The 19,162-nt window shown below is 36.3% G+C and overlaps 1 protein-coding gene and 1 long non-coding RNA gene across 4 annotated transcripts in view; both read right to left on the bottom strand.

The window, feature by feature from the left end:
• The window catches only part of LOC109248620 (uncharacterized), a 249,515-nt gene that overhangs the window by 110,085 nt on the left and 120,268 nt on the right, over window positions 1–19,162 (bottom strand). The window lies entirely within an intron of this gene.
• PRSS12 (serine protease 12) overlaps window positions 1–19,162 on the bottom strand; it is a 75,782-nt gene that overhangs the window by 7,390 nt on the left and 49,230 nt on the right. For all 3 annotated transcript variants that reach the window (XM_053901286.1, XM_019418386.2, XM_053901287.1), the window contains 3 exons: window positions 13,135–13,340; window positions 10,156–10,234; window positions 9,330–9,452 (listed from right to left, as the gene is read on the bottom strand). In XM_053901286.1, the coding sequence (XP_053757261.1) occupies window positions 9,330–9,452; window positions 10,156–10,234; window positions 13,135–13,340 (408 nt within the window). The remainder of the gene's footprint in view (window positions 1–9,329; window positions 9,453–10,155; window positions 10,235–13,134; window positions 13,341–19,162) is intronic.

Below are 19,162 nucleotides of genomic sequence, written 5' to 3'. Positions count from 1 at the left end.
CCTTTATTCGAACTATTTGCAGTATCATCCCCCACCTCCCATCTTAACATGACAACTGATTTTATCACTCAAGTCTCAAGTCCAGAACCTCCTAGGAAGCTCTTGCTGCCCTGCCCGAAAACTGACCAATCCTGCCTCTGACATTCTCACTAGCACTGTCAGAGCATTTATAACAATTTCTAAGACAAATTAAGATGTCAGGTCTCCCCAGGTAAAGGCTCCTTAAGTGTAAGGACCATGCTATACTCACTTTCGTATCTTCAGCACTAAGCAAAGTGCTTGGCACAGATAAAAAAGTCTTAGTGTATGTCAAATAACTTCTTTTCAAAGGCATCCACGTGCACATATATAATACTGTCATCCCTAACTTACTGAAATCAGAGTCAGCTTCTCACCAGTTCTCATAACAACACCATCACTAAAGTTTCTGTTACACTTGTTGAAATCCTCCAAATATCTAATGTTCTTGTTAAATGCTGGCTGTTTACTAGAAGCACCTGTACCACTTTTAAAAATATAAATGCCTAGGGTGTCCTGGGTGGCTCAGTCGGTTAAGCGTCCAACTTCAGCTCAGGTCATGATCTCAGTTTGTGGATTCGAGCCTGTGTCAGACTCTGTACTGACAGCTCAGAGGCTGGAGCCTGCTTAGGATTGTGTCTCCCTCTCTCTCTACCCCTCACTTTCTCACACTCTCTCTCTCTCTCTCTCAAAAATAAACATAAAAAAGAATTTTTTTTAATATATAAATGTCTAGGTCACAAATCTCTGAAAATATTAAATTAATAGGGCTGATGTAGAACGATAGGTGATTCCAATTCACAGTCAGGCTTGAGAACCACTGCAACCAACACTTAAAGGCATAGTGATAACTCCTGCCCCTGCATGTCTAGAATCTCTCCAAGTGAAGTGAGCATCGTAAGAGATTACATAAAGGTATCAAAACCCAAAACTCATACACGTTACAAACATATTCTGTGTTCTCCAATCAAGCAGATTTCAGCCAGTAGATTTAAGTCTACTCCAAAATTAGCATGCTCACCAATCAGGAGTTGATATTAAACTGAAAATAAAAATAATATATATACCTGACTAGAAGGGGGAAAAAAACACTATTCTTGTCAAATGAATCTCTTTATTGGTACCTACACTTTTAAACTTGTCCTGATTTAAGGAAATGGACCAGTAAACCTAAGCAGTGATTCCCACGCTCCTTTCACTCCAATTATTTTTAGACATAATCACATGCTTGGAATTTGAAGAGCATCCAACAGAAGACTGGATTAGTTTGCTAACCAAATATTTGTCTTCTACTGTCACCTCTCTTATACTTCAGGGATAATACTTTGGCTGAGGTTCCCAATATGACTGCAGATTTTGAAAACATTTACTGTAGTTCTAGGCTTCTCAAGAAAACATATCAAGGAAACTTTTTTTTTTTAACATAAAAACTAGTCCAGCTTTTGTTACTTAGACAAACTTTATTGTATTCAAAAATGCTTCTAAACCAAACATTTCAGGTTTCGGCTGACACACCATTCAGTTGTTTGCTTTGCTGAAATGCCTTCGACTACCCCTCAAATAAATAGTGGATGAAATTACCAGACAGGCTTCAGCAAGAAAGGATCTGAAACACAGCAGCTTAGTAAGATCCAATGTCCTCATTTTTCTGAGATTCTGAACAATAAAGAACAAAAAATTACTGGAATTAAAAATAGAAGAGTTGGGGCACCTCGGTGGCTGTCGGTTAAGCATCTGACTCTTGATTTTGGCTCAGTTCGTGATCTCACGGTTCATAAGATCAAGCCCCAGGTCGAGCTCTGTGCTGGCAGCATGGAGCTTGCTTGGGATTCTCTTTCCCTCTCTCTGCCCCTTCCCTGCATGTGTGTGCATGCATGCACACACATACATGCGCACACGTGTTCTCTCACTCTCTCAAATAAACATAAAAAAAGTGATTGACTAAAGTTACTTGTATAAATGATTACAGTTGCTTAGAAGCCTCCGTAGAACCTTGCACTGTCATGTGTGTGTGTGTGTGTGTGTGTGTGTGTGTGTGTGTGTGTGTGTGTGTATTCAGGAAATGGTTTTAGCATGATTGACAGTATTAGGTATACCACCAAAGAGCATGTTCTTAATGAACTCTACTAGATACTAGGTCATGATGAAGCATATGCTAAGCATCTGATACTCTGTGTCTTTAAAACGTGACTCCATTATCTCTGTGCCTCATCTTTGTAATTACAAAGACCTAGACATTTCTGATTTTCAGAGCAACAACCTTTAACAATTTCCAGCTGCTATGGTGTTTCTAGGAAAAAAATGAAACATAAAATCAGGTAAAGCTATATTTTTGATCAAATCAAATTTGCAGTAGAATCACAGAAATAAGAGAGTCCTTGATTTGGGTACATTCTTCCCTCCAATACGATGTCTGTTACCAGAACAAACAACTAAAAGGAATTAGTGTAACATTCAGGAATTTTTCTCTCACTTATATTGCTGCAGCACCATAGAGAGAGGGTCATATCATGATACTCATAATTTAGAGTATCAAAGGCAAGCAATTTATGTCATATAAGAATCATAGGAACTCCAAAAACACTTGATTTATCCCAAGTTTCCACTTCAAAATGCCAACAGGATATTGCATTCATTCCAACGTCTGTATTGCATTAACACTAGGGAAAAATGTGAAGAATGAGATAGAAGACCTTTAAATGGTGATTCACCAACTATCTCAGTTTTTGTGCTGGCATTAAAATAAGTGTTTAGAACATATCACAACATGTGAAAGTTATAAATGAATTAGAATTTGATTACTAGAACTGTCGGCCTTACAATAAAGTATCCTTATCATGCAAAGAGACTATATAAAATGAAGGTAACAGCATAGTGGATCTGAAGTAACTGCATTGTGATCTCAACCTCCCAGGCCATCATTCTTAGATAGTTCAGATATGAGGATTATATAAAAGAATGACTACAAAGGCAAAAAAAATTAACATAAAGAGCTGTCATCCCATAGTATAAAATAACACAGATGGGAATAGCAATCTAGGCCTTATTCAGAAATAGGTGTTCAAAAGCACCGGCCTATATCATCACTGCAAGAATTAGGCACCAAAAAAGGCCTGATGAACAAGAACCCATTATATGGAATATGCAGAAGTCCACTAGTTAAAGCAGTAGAGATACAAATAAAAAACAGGAGTGAAAGCTCATTCCAAAATATACCCAGGGTGCCTGGGTGGTTCAGTCGGTTAAGCGTCTGACTTCAGCTCAGGTCATGATCTCACAGTTCTTGAGTTCAAGTCCTGCGTCAGGCTCTGTGCTGACAGCTCAGAGCCTGGAGCCTGCTTTGGATTCTGTGTCTCCCTCTCTCTCTGTGCCCCCTGCTCGCTCACTTGCTCTCTCTCAAAAATAAATAAACATTTAAAAAAAACCAAATTTCCCCTACCAGTAGACCTTAAATTACACTCCCAAGAAATCTAAAAGGAAGGTAACCTCTCAGAACATGACAATATTGCTTCTACGTTGCAGTCTCTGCAATTCCAGAGGAAATCTGTTTTTGCAAATTTAAGAGTTTCTGATGATTAAAGGAGGGTTGTTTTAATCCAAAGTCCTTGAACCCAGAAAAGAAACAAAATTTGGAGCTTATTCTAATCACTAGTAACTGTCCTTATGCCTTTTAATGAGCTTACTGCAATAAAGATGTGAGCTGTAGCTCCTTAGGCACTTCAAAACAGGAAGTCTATGAAATCTGGTAAAGGTTACAGACCAAGGCAGATGGATATAAAACACATTTGCAAAATAATTTTCTCCCTACACGCATTAAAAGAATCTTGCATTATATCTAAAATACATCAAAATGCTGCATATCATAATCTGCTCCTCTGCTTTTTAATCAACTGTCTTTATCTTCTGTGCAGATAAAGGGAAGAAGTTCAGAAATGACATATGGAAGGAATTATCTGTTGATCCAGGTTTAAAATACCACCATTCTCTAAAGAGTCAAACATTCTTAAATATATCCACTATCTGGCAACTAAGCCCTCACTTTCATCATGCAACAACCATTTAGGAGTATATCCTATGTGCCAAGTAATATATTAGACACTAGGTTTATAAACAGAAAGGAGATGATTACTGACTTTAAGCAATCATCTAGAAGGAGCAGGCCAGAGGAGGAATAATGACATGTACACAAACAAACCCAAACCCAAACATGTAGCAAAAAAACAAAAACAAAAAACAAAAAGAAGAAGAAGAAGAAAGAAAGAAAGAAAGAAAAGAAAGAAAGAAAACAAAAAAGACCTTCCAAAAGTCAGATCAAAGTGTTCAACTCAAGTGGAATTTTTGGGTAATTTCCCTACTTAATACTTTAAGCCTTGAACCCTGAAGTCTATAACTTTTAGCAGAGACTTAAAAGATGAAACATTTAGAAAACAGGATAATCTAAACTGAACCTACTGAATTATTTTGCCTAACCTCTAAACCCTAAGACAGGCTTCTCCAGGTTCCTTGTAGTTTCCTACCTTATTCTTCTCCAGTGGTCAGTGGAATAAAATCACCCAGAATTTTCTACTGTTGAAAATAATAATCTTGGATTCTCTTTTTGGAACCCTAACATATAACAACCAACATTTGTTTTGAATTTCACATTTTATAAAATACTTTCAGACATTTAGCAGGTCATTTGTTCTTCACTGTGGAATATTATTGCCTTCATTTCATGAGTGGGAAAACTGAGGCTCCAAGAGGCAAAATAATTTTCACAAAAGTGAATAGTTAAAATTGGAGAACTGTGACCTTGGTCTCAATGGCCAGATCCAAGTCTCTTGTTACACAGTACCAAGTTCTACTGACTTTTGTCACCATGACTCTACCTTCTCTCCCTCCTTTTCTTTTCCATCTTCTATTTCTATTACAATAGTCCCCCTCCAGTTCCTACCATACTGAGTCTTAATCACTTGGTAACACGAACCAACTGGAGTCACTCCAGTAGCATGTGTGCAAAGATTCTTCATCTAATTTGAAGCTCATTCACAGACTCCTGGATTAATAATTTTGCTTTACATCCTCAGATCAATCCTATATATCTCCCAATGACTTGTCTTAAAACCCCTCTTAGATCACATTTCAAGGCTCAAAACCTTTAGTGCTTTCCCACCACCTAGTGAATGAAACAAAAATTCACTATTCCGGCATTTCAGACCTTTCCTGCTTCTCTCCCTCTCTCTCTTTAAAGTTTACTTATTTATTTTTGAGAGAGAGTGTGTGAGAGTGAGGGGAGGGTCAGACAGAGAGAGAGAGAGAGAGAAAGAGAATCCCAAGCAGGCTCTTCGCTGTCAGTGCAGAGCCCAATGTGGGGCTCAATCTCATGAAACATGAGATTGTGACATGAGATAAAATAAAGAGTTGGACATTTAACTGACTAAGCCACCCAGGCACCCCTGGGTCTTTCCTGCTTCTCTACTGTAAGTCCACTACCAAAACTCCAGATCACTATCTTAACTAATAACTCCCATTGTTCAAATATGTCTCATGCTTCTTTCACCACTATTCTCTCAACATTAGATGGTTACCCAGCTCCAGTCTCTATCAATCCATGAATACAACCTCTTGTGCTTGGACACACTTCATAACAGAATTTAGTCTTCCTCCCACATACAGCCCATTCCATCTTTGAATTGTCCTAGTGTTAAGTAAATAAAAAATAAACAACTCTTTGGTTAAAATGAAAATTATATTTTCTCCCATTAACATCTGAAGTATCTGTAGCAACAAGTAACAAATCTAATCTGATTCCACACAATCTCCCCTGTCTGTTTGCCTTCCCTGGTGTACCATGTCATTTTTTCATGATGTGGCCCCCAGAACTGAGCCAAGTTCTCTCTGTTTGATAGTGAAAGTGCTTTTGTCTCTGACAATAGCTTGAGCATAGTAAGAATAGCTAGGCTCATCACTGCTTTGCCTTGACAATATTCTTTCAGTGCTGCTCAAAACTGATAAACTTTGTGAGCAGCTGCATTACATCACTGACTTGTATTAAGGCTGCAGGACTCTAAAACCCATGCGGTCATTTTCACGTGTGCTACATTTAAGCCACATTTCCTGGAACTAAAGTCAGCATTTTACTTCCTTCTTATTCTGCACTGCTTGTTAGGATCAAACTATCAAGACCTTTTCCCATCATGTATCCTATCTTCCAATATGTGTCTCTCCCAATCTTCTGGCATCCAAAAATATAATTAATTTACCATCAGTGTCCTTTTTTAGTTTTGTGATTAATATGTTGAATAGGACATGGATAAGTATCCTACGAGCTCTATTACATTCTTCCTCATCATCATTCTTCAAACATATCCAGATCATATTCTGTTTTATCCACTAGGCAAGTGGGTCTTAACCTTTAGTGTTGAGAAGGATCATCAGAGATGCTTGATAAAAATGCCAACTCCTGAGGCTTGGCTCTAAAGATTCAGTAGATCTGGAGGAGGGGCCCAGGAATCTGAATTTTTAACAAGCTAAATGTATCTAATATTGTGGTGGAAAGACCACACTTTAAAAATTGTGCCCTGAATTTTTTTTTGATACTATTATATCAGCAATACCAATATCTCCCTCTTCTGGGTTCCTATAGCTACACTGAAAATTCTTATCATAGCAATGATCCTTATCTGTCTTCTCTCCACTATATCCTATAGCATATTCCTGGGAATATTAAATTTTTGTTAAGTCAATGAATGAATATAATCTTTATTGTGTGTGCCGTTGATGTAACACATGAATGTATTAAACCCACTGATATATAGGTGAACTCTCAAACTCAATTATTATCCCAGAAATGACAAAGGCTATGTAAAATACAGATATGTGTCTTCTGCACACTTTACAAATGGAAGATTACTTCATAAATATTTACCAAAATAGATAAGAGGAAATGAATAGAGATCCTAGAAACAAAGATATATGAGAACTGAGCATACAAGATAATTGACATAAATCTTTGGGTAAAGAATGTAACGTTCATAACTAAGATTTAACTTAAAAAAAAGAAGAAGAAAAGAAAAAATAAAGCTCCATCATTAGATACAAAAAAATATTTAAAATTTTTTTTTTTAATTTTTTTTTAACGTTTATTTATTTTTGAGACATAGAGAGACAGAGCATGAACGGGGGAGGGTCACAGAGAGAGGGAGACACAGAATCTGAAACAGGCTCCAGGCTCTGAGCTGTCAGCACAGAGCCCGACGCGGGCTCGAACCCACGGACCGTGAGATCATGACCTGAGCCGAAGTCGGACGCTTAACCGACCGAGCCACCCAGGCGCCCCTAAAATTTTTTTAAAAAGAATGTAATGTTCAATACAAAGTGCTGGTAAACTAACTATCCCTGAAAGTAGAAAATGAGGCTCCTTTCTCATACTATGTATACAAAAAATAAACAGTAAACAGATTAAAAACCTAAACATGAACAAAATTATACATTTTCTTAGTGAAGAAGTAAGATAAAATCTTCATCATGTGGGGCTAGGAAAGGATATTTTAAATTTTTTTTTAATATTTATTTTTGATAGATACAGAACACAAGTGGGGGAGGGGCAGAAAGAGAAGGAGACACAGAATCGGAAGCAGGCTCCAGGCTCCGAGCTCCCAGCTGTCAGCACAGAGCCTCACGGGGTGGGGGGGGGCTCGAACTCACAAACTGTGAGATCATGACTTGAGCCAAAGTCGGACAGTTAACCGACTGAGCCACCCAGGTGCCCCTAGGAAAGGATATTTTAAATAAATATAAAAAATTTTATCAAACTTAAAAAATTGACACATATTAAACATATTAAATGAAGATATTAAAATATCTTCATAAGAAAAAGATTTTAAACAAGTGGACAGGACATAACCCCAGACTGAGAAAAGGTATTTGTAACACATAACAACAAAGACTCTGTACACAGAACAAATTTTTTAAATCAATTTCAAAAAGACAATCCAATAGAAAGATAAGCAAAGAATATGAACAAAGAAATTCATGAAAGAGGAAGACACTAATCAGGGAAGTGGAACTGAAAAGAAATCCAAAAAGTCTAAGATTGACAAAAACTAAAAATGTTGATAGATAATATCAAGTTGAAGTGGGGACTTGAGGAAATGGACTTACCTACTGCCATGATATAAATGGATGCAATTACTTTAGAAAATAAATTAATAGTGCTGAGTAAAACTGAATTGTGCCCATACTCTAGCAAAATGCTCCCATATATGTGTACCCAATGAGACATACAATAGATGTCTATTACAGCATTGTTTTTTCATAGTGAAAGAATTGAAACCAACTAACTATCCATTAGTAGGGAACTAAATAAATTGTGATTTAGCCTTACAATAGGAGTTAAAATTCACATGGTGGTTAAAGTGAACAAAATCTATATGGATAAATTGTAAATATATAGTGAAGCCTTGTATCACATATGGAAAAATATAAAACAAATTCTTGCTTGTAAGAATTTTTCAATGACATGTTATACATTTTATATGAGACTTTTTATTATGACCATTTTCAAATATACACAATTAGAATAACACAGTGAAACTCCTGTATCATCACCTTGCTTCACTAATTATCAATATTTTGCCAAGGATTGGTATACATTTTTAAATCCCAAAATTCATGCTGAGGAAATGGCCATTAGTCAGGCCCACAAAAGAACACAGGACAAGAACAAAGGAGAGCCAGGTCCTAGTGCAGACACTGCCACCATGAGCAGTGTGACTCTGGCACACCATTTTTCTCTGTATGGCCTCCCCTCTCAACTGGGAAGACTTCAGACTGAAGTGATAAAATGTTTGGGAGATGAGGAAATAATCAGGATGCAACCTGGACTTTCTAGAAGGTACAAATAGAGAAATCTAAAAGACACAAAACACCAAGATCCAAAGGATCAAAAAACAATAAAAACTTCACTCCCTACTCTTAGTATCCACTACTGGGTCATCTGAGATCTCCTCTAGGTCTACTGGGATATGATTTCACCCTCAGATAAGTTCTTGAGGGAAGCACTAACATAGCTACCTCCCCTCCCAAAATGCATCTTCTCTTCCCCCAAATACAGAGTTTGCTTTAACACTGGCGTAGCAAGTGGCTTCCAGAGGGCTCTCGTTGTTCCTTCTGTTACCTCCCCCACTTCCACAGTGCCGTGGGCACAGGTAAAGAAGACTGGTAGCCTGGCTCTGTCACCCCAAGTTTCTAGTATGCTATGGAGCAGGAAGGAATTGGAAGCACTGTCAAATAAGAACCCAACGGACTTGTTTGGAAAGGTGGACACATACCTCTTGAAGCAGTGTGCTGCTGTAAGGACCCAGCAGCTACTCAAGAGCGTGGCCCCACAAAGGAGCCTGCCATCTCCATGGGATGACTTAAGCCGGAGGGACACTTGCCAAGGCCAACCACCCCTAAGAAGAAAGTAAGCCACTTGAGTCCGTATAAGGGAGAAAAGCAAAGAAAAGCATCCATTAAGACAATGAGTTGGAAGGCTTGCAGGTGGGAGGAAAGCCACATAAAAGGGACCCTAGCAGGTAAGATATCTCCCTACTTTGAAAATGGTACCCCTACAACCTGGAGCAGACCACACTGAAGATCTGCTTATGGACATTTGTATGCATCCCACCCACCTCTGACACTCGTGGAAAAAACTCAGTCTTCTCGATATTTCATTGCTTGAAGTGTATTTTCTCTCCTCACAACCTCACCTAAGCAGCCCGAAGAAGTATTTCATTAAGCAAAGTACTGGGTTTCCATTAGTAAACGCAACAAAAAAAAAAAAACATTTAAAAGAGTCAAGTCTAAAACAAATATATTCTAAATTAAATGAATTTTGTAGTTACATATTTTTCAGACCTCCTCTTAGTGAGATTCAACAACATAACTTTTCAGCAACGTACTTATTGTATAAATCAGGAGGTAGTGATCTAAGAACACAGTCTACATAAAGTAAGTGTAGATTAAAAGAAAAAAAAACATGTAATCTGGATTTAATTTAGGAAATTAAGTAAGTAAAATAAATCCCTCATATCATAGTAGAAAAACCCCCAAATTGTAACACTGTATGTACATAAATAGTTTTATAATATGTAAAATCTCTGAAGGACCTTTTACCTTAAAGAATTTTTCCCACCAATGATCCGCTTCTGCCGACGGTGCAGTAATCTCAAACCACAAACAGATGAGAGGGATTCTGAAGCAGACAGAGGTTATTAATCAGACTGTCGTATTGCTGACAGTGTGACAAAGACACAAGTGACACAGTCTCCTGCCGTTTCTTTCTCTATTTTAAAACATCTTTTCTCCTCAAATTATAGGATACCTTCTCTTATAATAAAAATTAAAAGTTGGGGTGCCTGGGTGGCTCAGTTGGTTAAGCGACTAACTTTGGCTCAGGTCATGATCTCACAGTTCATGAGTTGGAGCCCCGTGTTGGGCTCTGTGCTGACAGCTCAGAGCCTGCAACTTGCTTTGGATTCTGTGTCTCCCTGTCTTTCTGCCCCTCCCCCGCTTGTGCTCTGTCTCTCAAAAATAAATAAACATTAAAAAATTAAAAAAAAAAAAAAAAAAGAAAGAAAAGTATTCTCATTTAGCCAAGGCAACAAGAATTCACAAGCAGACAAGGAACTTTATGAGGTTTCCCACATTCAGCTGTGACCCTGTCCGGCATGTCATCCCACGGGCGCCTACAGCTGATTACAGAGACTGTTTCGGAGTGCAGGAACATTAAACAAAACAAGAGAATTGCAAAGGTATTACAGGTCTAAGTAATTTGCTTTTCACATACAACACTTTCCAGGCCACTTATACAAAATGTAACTTAGAATGGGATTCTGATCTATATCTACATTTATATTTACTCATATAGCATATTATTATATGGAAAGGGTTTACTAAACAAAGTGGCATTTTAGGAAATACAGTCAAATTTCCCAAGATAACAGACTCTCACAAGAGCATAAAAAAAGAATTAAGAGCGAAAATATATGAAAAGGTGGTATACAAAAGAAAGTAAATAAAATAAAGTATAGCTATTTAAAAAAAATTTTTTTTAATGTTTTTATTTATTTTTTGAGACAGAGAGAGACAGAGCATGAGCAGGGAAGAGAGAGAGGGAGACACAGAATCTGAAGCAGGCTCCAGGCTCTGAGCTGTCAGCACAGAGCCCAACGCGGGGCTCGAACTCACAGACTGTGAGATCATGACCTGAACCGAAGTCGGATGCTCAACCAACTGAGCCACCCAGGTGCCCCAAAGTATAGCTATTTTAAAAATAATTTTAGAAGGAGGGGAATCTCTACAGGGGTATTTTGTTTCTTTGGTTAAGTACATATGTACCAAGTATAGATTGACACTTTTTCTATCTGTGTACGAAGAGAAGGTGGGGAATTGTGCCAAGAGCATGAAAATCTAGTCTGCACTACTATTCCCCCATAATAACCAGGTAGAAGTGAGCTCAGTAGGGGATCAACACTAGTTATTTTTTCATGGAGAAAAAGGTTAAACAATGTTTACCAAGATCACCAATTTGCCAAGTGATCTCAGAGGCATGCTGTCAAACTTTAATTCTCATCTCTTAGGATATGAATCCTCTAGATGACACAGCAAATTATAAGATATTAGAAAAACATAAGTTTCAAATAATGGTCCAAGTCAGGTCAATGTATATAAGGCCAAGATAAAGAATGATGTAATACTGAGCAAGCAAAACTGAAAGTTTACATCATTCCAGGGCAAAGCACCAGATTGCAAAAGTGTAAAATCTAGTAAGGCGTAAAATCCACGGCTACAAAAAAAAATTTTTTAAGCAAAATGAAATTCATTTATAAAAGGATCCCATCAGATGACCAATAACCAATGCCTTGAGTTTCAGTCCCCTTATAGAAGTCACTAGGTCTTGAGCCTCAATACAAAATCAGTAGGTTAACAAACCAAATTATGTAATCCAGCTTGTCTAAGAGGAAATATTTTTTTTAAGTTTACTTATTTATTTTGAGAGAAATAGTGTGCGGGAGAGGCAGAGAGAGAGAATCCAAAGCAAAAACATTTTACAATTATTGAATTTTTATGTTTTTCTACCACTTAAGAAATTTGACATAATCCAAAGAATTATATTCAATTTTTAACTATAGTTTAAATTACTGAAGGCACTTTAATAAGTTATAATTACTACTTGTATATAAGTATACTATTTAATAATATTAAATATATGATTTAGTAAGCCGATTATGTGTGTATGTGTGTGTGTGTGTGTGTGTGTGTATAAAACAAAGCACAAAAGGTTGTAAGTACTCTTCATACTCAAAAGCTCCTCAGACAGTGAAGAATCATATTAACAACATCCAGTTCATTTTTGCATTGTCTTTAGCAATTAAAAGATGTTAGAGGAAGATAATGTTTAAATACAGATACACCTACTTTTCAGAAAATCCAATGATCAAAACTCTGAGCTTTCAAAACACATAAAGAGATCATTGTTCTATTCATAAAATGTAACCACAGTTTTCTACAAAATAGCTACTTCTTTATTCTAAAGCAGTATTTGTTTCATAAAAGTTACACTCAGCTTTCAATGACCTTTCTATTTAAGTATAAAACACCTATTACTGTGTTGTACTGAAAGATTATTTCTCATTTCCCTTACATTTTTTAATTTCAGAGAATAAAATCTACAAAAGATAACCTTTTTGAGAGTGGAAGAAGAAGTTCCTTTCTATGCCATATCTTTAAATTGTCATTTCTGGCCTTGTTTTTGTGAAGTAATTATCAGTTCTAAATCTTCAAGGATACCGACAAGTTTGACAGTTTTATTACATCCAGAGAAGGAATGGTACAGAAATGACTGAGAACCTGGAAAGGGCCGAATGCCAGAGATTACAAATCCTGTAAATCCACTCTTGCCCCTGAGCTCTGCTCGCCCTGTAAGCCCCATCCAGTCAGATTTGTCAGGAAACCACTGCCTCTTAATACAAGCACAAGGAACCAGGGATTATATACAGTCTTATGAAGGAGACTTTTGTTATCAAAGTACTGCTGATACTAATCAAGTGAAGAACACTCTTTGACTTGTACAGGCCCTGGAAAATGACTTACCTTTATTACTGTTACCTGTTGCCTTCTTGCCAAAATAATCACAAATGACTCCTGCATCTTCACTATGGCGGCAGTTATGTCTTCCAATATCTTGTTTGATACAGTCAGCTAGGGACCGCTCATTTCCTGTGCACTTCACATTATCCACATGGATGGGGCCTTTCCCTTCCCCAAAGTAAGCCATGGTTCTTGCTCTGGCAGGGCCCCTGGAAACAGAGCGTTCTTGAGGATGTGGAGAACCAGTCACTCATACGTTTTAACACATCACAACATATACTCTCATTCAATTAATTTTAGTGTATTAAACTTAGCATCTATGTATGCTAAAAAAATTTTTATTTCATGACTATCAAAAACAAGCTTAAAAGAGGTAATAACTCTACCTTCTTTGTTTTGCTAGCTCACAGTTTCTTTACTGCCCTGGGTGCCTCTAATTTAAGTTCTGCTAAGAAAGTCACATTTAATGGCATGTCAAAAATTAATGATAGTCTTCGACTCTAGTTTTTGTTTTTGTTTTTAATTTCAATTTTTTATTTTTTATTATTTTTTAATTTTTAAAAAATATTTTATTTTTGAGAGAGAGAGACAGAGTGTGAGCAGGCAAGGGGTAGAGAGAGAGGGAGACACAGAATCTGAAGGAGGCTCCAGGCTCTGAGCTGTTAGCACAGAGCCCCACACAGGGCTCGAACTCAGGAACCACGAGATCGTGACCTGAGCCAAAGTCAGATGCTTAACCGACTGAGCCACCCAGGCACCCCTAATTTCAACTATTTAACATTTTTTTATTTCATTTTTATTCTGTTTTGAGAGAGAGAGAGAGAGAGAGCGAGCACACATGCATGACGGGGGAGAGAGGTAGAGACAGAGAGAGAATCTTAAGCAGACTACACGCTCTGTTTTTTGAGACAGAGAGAGAGAGCACATGATGGGGGAGAGAGGCAGAGAGAGAGAATCTTAAGCAGGCTACATGCTCAATACCATGATTGGGGTTCAATCCCACAACCCTGTAAGATCACGGCCTGAGCAGAAATCAAGACTAAGACGCTCAACCAACTGAGCCACCCAGGCACCCCTTTATTTTATTTTTTATGAGGGGGGAGGGGCTAAAGGAGAGGGAGAGAGAATCTTAAGCAGGCTCCAACACCCAGCCTGGAGCCCAAAGTGGGGCTAAATCTCACAACTATGAGGTCATTTTTTTTTTTAATAATAAAGTTTATTTATTTACTTTGAGAGAGAGAGATTGAACACATGCACAGGAGCAGGGGAGGGACAAAGAGAGAGGGGAGAGAGAGAATCCCAAGCAGGCTCCACGCTGTCAGCACAGAGCCCGACCCAGGACTCAATCTTGCATAAAATGTGACCTGGGCTGAAACCAAGAGTTGGACACTTAACCCACTGAGTGACCCAGGTGCCCCTTAAACTCTAGTTTAAGCAGGAAAAAAAATCATCTCAAAATTTTCTTAAAGAACATAACAGTGTTTTTAAAATTGGTTAAAATTGCTAAGAAAATTATGAGGTTAGATAATAACCCAGGGAACATTTTAAAGACTAAACATTTTAAAGACTACTTTAAAAGTAAAAACATCTGATTTTTAGAGGAAAAAGAAAACCAGGAATCACAAATAAAAGGAACATTTACTTTGGTATGTTACTTTTTTGTTGTTTGTTCTTAATTACACAGTACTTCTTTTTAAATATCCAAATATAAAAGCTGAAAGTGAAATATTTCAAACTAACACCACATTCAAAACTCAATTCCTGATAAATAGATGGCAAAATTACGAAAGCAAAGTTTTATTTTGAGTTATCCTTACAACTTCAAATAGGGAAAGATTTATTCAACAAGACACAGATGGTATACTTTAAATTAAAGGACTAATATATTCAATAAAAATTAAGAATGCTACTTTACTAAAAACCACCCTAAGGAAAGTTAAAAGATAAATTAAAAAGTTGATGCATATATTGTATTACATATTCACAAATATATTTGTTGGTGAATCTATCCAATAGAATTGATTCTCATACAAAATAAAAAGAATTCTCAAAATTCATTAAAAAAAGTTTTAAAACCTTAACAACCCAAGAGAAAAACCGGCAAAAGGCAGGTGTCAAATCAAAAGAAACTGACTCATTAAAAATGACAATTTGGCCCAGATTTCTGACATCAAAATATATTCTACTTAACTAAGATAAAATTATTATACTTCCCTTATAATTATGCAAGAAACTTAGCAAAGTTTATTGATACAAATCATCTGAGAAATTAATTTGAATGACCCTCTTCAGCAATGAGAACTGGTCTCACATGCTTGTGGTTGGCAACACATTCACTTCAAAACTGACACAGGGCACCTGGGTGGCTGAGTTGGTTAAGCACCTGATTCTTTATTTCGGCTCAAGTCATGATCTCATGGTTGTGAGATTGAGCCCCACATCAGGCTCAGCGTGGGGTGCGAAGCCTGCTTGAGAGTCTCTCTCTCCCTCTCTCTCTGCCCCTCCCCTGCTTGTGCTCTCTCTCAAAATAAATAAATTAATTAAAAAAGAAAAGAAAATGAAAAAAACTGATATAGCTACTAGTAAGTTGTAAAAAACCCCTATGCCCAAACAGATGATTCTCACAGTACTCTTAGAGTAAATCTTTTTTAATATAAAACTTATTTAATAACTATGGAAGTTAATGCTCACTGTATCAAATTTACAAATAAAAATATAAAAATTCCCAACAACACACTGTTAGCATCCGGGTACATTCCCTTCCTGTACATATTTATGGGGAAAAAACTAACTATAATTTTTAATGGTTAAAAAAATTCATTGTACACATTAGTGTAGTGGATCTCAAACTTCAGAGTACTTAAAAGACCACTTGGGTTGATTCTGAGTGAGTGTATCACCAGTGGGACTTAGAAATCTATTTTTTCATAAGCTCTAGGTGATTCCTATTCAGGGAGTTCTACATCAAACTTTAACATAGAAAAATTAGAGTTTATTTCCCCGCTGCTGCACATTTACTTTTAAAATTCAAGACTTTTTATAATTATACACACACACATACTTTCTTTTTTTCTAAATGTAATTTTATTTTAAATTCCAGTATAGTTAACATACAGTGTTATATTAGTTTCACATCTACAATATCATGATTTCAGTTCCATCACCTGGTGCTTATCCCAAGTGCACTCCTTAATCCCCATCACCTATTTCACCCACCTCCCCTCTGGTAACTATCAGTTTGCTTTCTTTCTTTCTTTTTTTTTTTTTTAATTTTATTTTTTTAAATTTACATCCAAATTAGTTAGCATGTAGTGCAACAATGATTTCAGGAGTAGATTCCCTAATGCCCCTTACCCATTTAGACCATCCCCCCTCCCACAACCCCTCCAGTAACCCTCTGTTTGTTCTTATTTAAGGGTCTGTTACACACACACACTCTTAAACAGAAGTTTTTGTAGACAGCTTAGATTTCTTCCCAGAAGTAGTATTTTTGTTCAACAGATATAAACATTTTTTAAGGTTCTGTATATATATTGCTGAATACAGGGCAAGTCTTTGGGAAGCAACTTATTCATTTGAAATATGTATAATTAAAATGTGATTATTCAAAGAAAAGTTTTTCTGCTTTATTTTGTGCATCATAGTTCTGATCTATCTGGAATTTATTTCTGCTTAGTGTTAGTATGGGATATAGTTTTATTTTTGTCCCTAAGGTCATTGTCCCAATAACTTTTCCCACTGATTTGAAAGGCTTTTTAAAAAATGTTTTTTAAATGTTTTTATATATTTTAGAGACAGAGAGAGACAGAGCGTGAGTAGGGAAGGGGCAGAGAGAGAGGGAGACACAGAATCCGAAGCAGCCTCCAGGCTCTGAGCTGTCAGCACAGAGTCTGACGCTGGGCTCGAACCCATGAGCCATGAGATCATGACCTGAGCTGAAGCCAGCCACTTAATCGATTAAGCTACCCAGGAGCCTCTAAAAGTCTTTATAATTTAACATTTATCATGCTTACATGTACATAAGTCATTTTTTGGTCTTTACGATACAGTAATCCCCAATCTTGGCTACACATTAAAATTACCTTTGGAAGCTTTTATATTATAGCAAAACCTGAACCCCACCTGACATCAATTAAAGTAAAATCCATGGGAATGGGGCTGGTCATGGGGGTAATATTCTTTTAACTCTCAATGTGATCTTAGTGTACACCCGAGGTTGATAATCACTGCTGTAGTTAGTATCGTTTGGTAATCACTGCTGTAGTTAGTATCGTTGACTTCTTGCCTATTCCTGTGCCAGTACCACATGGATTTGATTCCAGATGACTTTTGAAGTCAAGTTCCTCTCCCCACCCCTACCCTCAGCCACACCAAGAAAAATAAAAAGATTTTTATAAGGGCAGCATTTAATGAATAGATTAATCTCTATTCTGTCTTCCCATTCAGGATTGTTGTATATCACTTATTAACTTTTCTACCTTTGTAAAGATTTACTTTTTTTCATATAGGTCTCAATTCTTGTGATTATTCCTAGTTGGGTAGTTTTTGGGTTTTTTGTTTGGTTTTTGGTTTTTGTACCTTCTAAATGATCTTTTTTTCTTTTTATTTTCTACTTAGCTTATAGGAACTATTGCCTTTTAAAAAATAACACTAGTTCTAGTGTCTTTCCCATTGATTCTCTTGGGTTTTTTAGTTGGACAATCACATTATTCATGTAACAATTCTGACTTCCTTTTCAATACTGGTATCTCAATGCTTAATGATAGTGGGACTTTCAGATAATACTGAGTCACTGAAGTAATAGCAGGCATGCTTGCTTTGTTCCTGTTTGATGAATGTGATATAAAGGTAAGGTAGTTTTATTTTATCCTAAGCTTCCTAAGAGACATAAGGAAGAAATGGTGATTTTTAACATATAAAGTTTTGCCATTATTAGTTGATCATATTTGTTTTAATTTATAGACAATACACTGAAATACATTAATTGAATGCCTCACTTTGAACCATTTTTATATTCTTGCAATAGACTCCCATTTCTTCAAATCTGTCTAAATACACCATTGGATTAAATGTGCTAATATTTTGTTTGAATTTTTGTATGTAGATTAATGAGATGGAATATAGTTTTCTTGATGTGTGTGTGAGTATACTTGGATTATCTAGTCATGAAATAAATTTATATTAGCCTCATAAAATGAATGGAAAGATTTCCATCTTTTTTCCCACTCTGCATCAATTTATATAACTTGGGAATTACCTGAATTGAAGACCAGTCAAAACTCCTCAGCAAAAAAATCAGAGTCATTGCTTCCATGATCATTAATCTATTTAGGTTTTCTATCAATTTTCATAATTATATTTTTGTTGAAAATGTGGTTTCCTACATAATTGTTCATTTCATCTAGATTTCCAAATTTATTAGCTAAAAGTAGTTCACAGTATTCTATAATTTTTTAACCTGATATGTGTATCTGCTCATATTCCTTTTCTTTTCTCTAATGTATATTTGTATTTTTGTATACTTGTATTTTCTCTCCTTTTTCTGAGTTGGAATCGCCAAATATTGCTTATTTTATTAATCTTTTTTTTAAAAAAACAGAAATAATTGTTGACAATGTGGTTGTATAATGTTAAGCCTTTTGAAATTCAAATAGGCATCATTCAAAGAAAATAAAAAATTAATAGCATTCTGAAATTAAAATCCCAGGTGATTCCCATCAGTGTGGGAAGTGCGGATGAGTGGAGGTAGGAAGTAAATAATAGCATGCTAAGGGAAACTTACAGATAATTTCTGAAATTGGTAAGAAAATATGCCAGCATGTTTGCTAAAATTTTAACAGAACTTCCAGTAAAACAATAAGAATGCTGAGTGTCCAACCACTAAAGAAAGGAAAGAATGAAAGTAGAAAATAGGGTTGCTTGCATATAAAAAAACAGAAGAGTACACAAAGAACAGACAAAAAATCATCATAAATACCATAGAAGTAGATGATAGGTAGAGATAAACGCATAGAAAATAAAATTAGACCCA

This window comes from Panthera pardus, unplaced genomic scaffold (assembly GCF_024362965.1).
Source record: "Panthera pardus isolate Hobbes unplaced genomic scaffold, ASM2436296v1 HiC_scaffold_13, whole genome shotgun sequence".
In the NCBI taxonomy this organism is placed as follows: Eukaryota; Metazoa; Chordata; class Mammalia; order Carnivora; family Felidae; genus Panthera; species Panthera pardus.
Note: the sequence above shows the minus strand (reverse complement) of the source record. Positions and strands in the feature narration are given on the sequence as shown.